This window comes from Eriocheir sinensis, chromosome 10, assembly GCF_024679095.1.
Source record: "Eriocheir sinensis breed Jianghai 21 chromosome 10, ASM2467909v1, whole genome shotgun sequence".
Lineage (NCBI taxonomy): Eukaryota > Metazoa > Arthropoda > Malacostraca > Decapoda > Varunidae > Eriocheir > Eriocheir sinensis.
The window spans coordinates 3,924,110-3,925,136 of NC_066518.1; the positions used below are offsets into that span (position 1 = coordinate 3,924,110).

Consider the following 1,027-nt stretch of genomic DNA (forward strand, 5'->3'; position numbering starts at 1 on the left):
TTGCTGTGCCCTACAGTCTCGTTTCATTTTGATATTACCAAGACGTGGTTCTGTGTTTGTAGTGAGTATCTAAGTCTGAGGCGCCTGAATATCCATAATTTACAAATTAATGCATAGAAATCTTGCGATGCCATACTTTTTTTCTACTCCGTTGCTACTGTCATGGGAAGTCTGGCAAGAGAAGGCTGCAATGTCAGTAATTATCAGACTTGCTACTGTGAACTATATGTATCAGCATTAAGATGATAAATTTGTACCAAACAATATCGCTCCACTCAGAATATAATTATGAAAGGCATGATCCCGCTACTTTCCTGACCCGCGTCCATCCCTCCTCGCTGCCTCGCCGCCCCTCCGTTCACACAAACAGAAGAGATTTCAACGAGTGAGGCTGCAGTTACTTACCATGATCTTTGTTCGGCCGCGGCCTAACTCCGTGATGACATTGCTCTCCTGACGTAAGTGTTCACTCTCAGGCTATCCTTGAACAATCAGCAGCAACAGATCACTTCTCACACTGACTGGTTAAAACAATTGTGCGAGTATTTAAACAGATGTTGCCAAAGAATAGCACTAAAAGTTCACATGTATCGGCCAAATGCCCGATGACAGCACGGCAGCACAGCCCGTGAGGTTAACAGAAACTTGAAACACATGTGGAGTCACGCTGCGCAGCGACAGAGAACAGATTGGGTTTGGCCCGCACAGAGGGTCGGCAGGACGCCCGCACTCCACAAGCCGTTGCGTGACACTACTGCTCGCCAGCCACCTCGAGCCCTCGACCCAGGCCGAATCCAGCGCCACCTGCCTCCACCCACTGCCCGGCCTCCTCGCAGCCCTCCTCGTAGAATTAATCTTAATAACTAACTTCAGTGAGGTGAAGCTATTTTCAAGTATGACAACTTTATAATCGTTAGATAAGGCTGCTGAATACTGTATTGCTACCACTACCTTGCAGGAACTACTCGCCACCCACCCAGCATGGCGGCACACCGGGCTGTCATAACTCGCTACCTTATAAAAAGGG

General features: G+C 48.1%; 1 protein-coding gene across 3 annotated transcripts in view; it reads right to left on the reverse strand.

Moving 5' to 3' along the window:
* The window catches only part of LOC126996458 (lactadherin-like), a 176,358-nt gene extending 175,599 nt beyond the window's left edge, over positions 1 to 759 (reverse strand). For all 3 annotated transcript variants that reach the window (XM_050856921.1, XM_050856919.1, XM_050856920.1), the window contains exon 1: positions 406 to 759. In XM_050856921.1, the coding sequence (XP_050712878.1) occupies positions 406 to 408 (3 nt within the window). In that variant the 5' untranslated portion in view covers positions 409 to 759. The remainder of the gene's footprint in view (positions 1 to 405) is intronic.
* Positions 760 to 1,027: the final 268 nt, after the last annotated feature.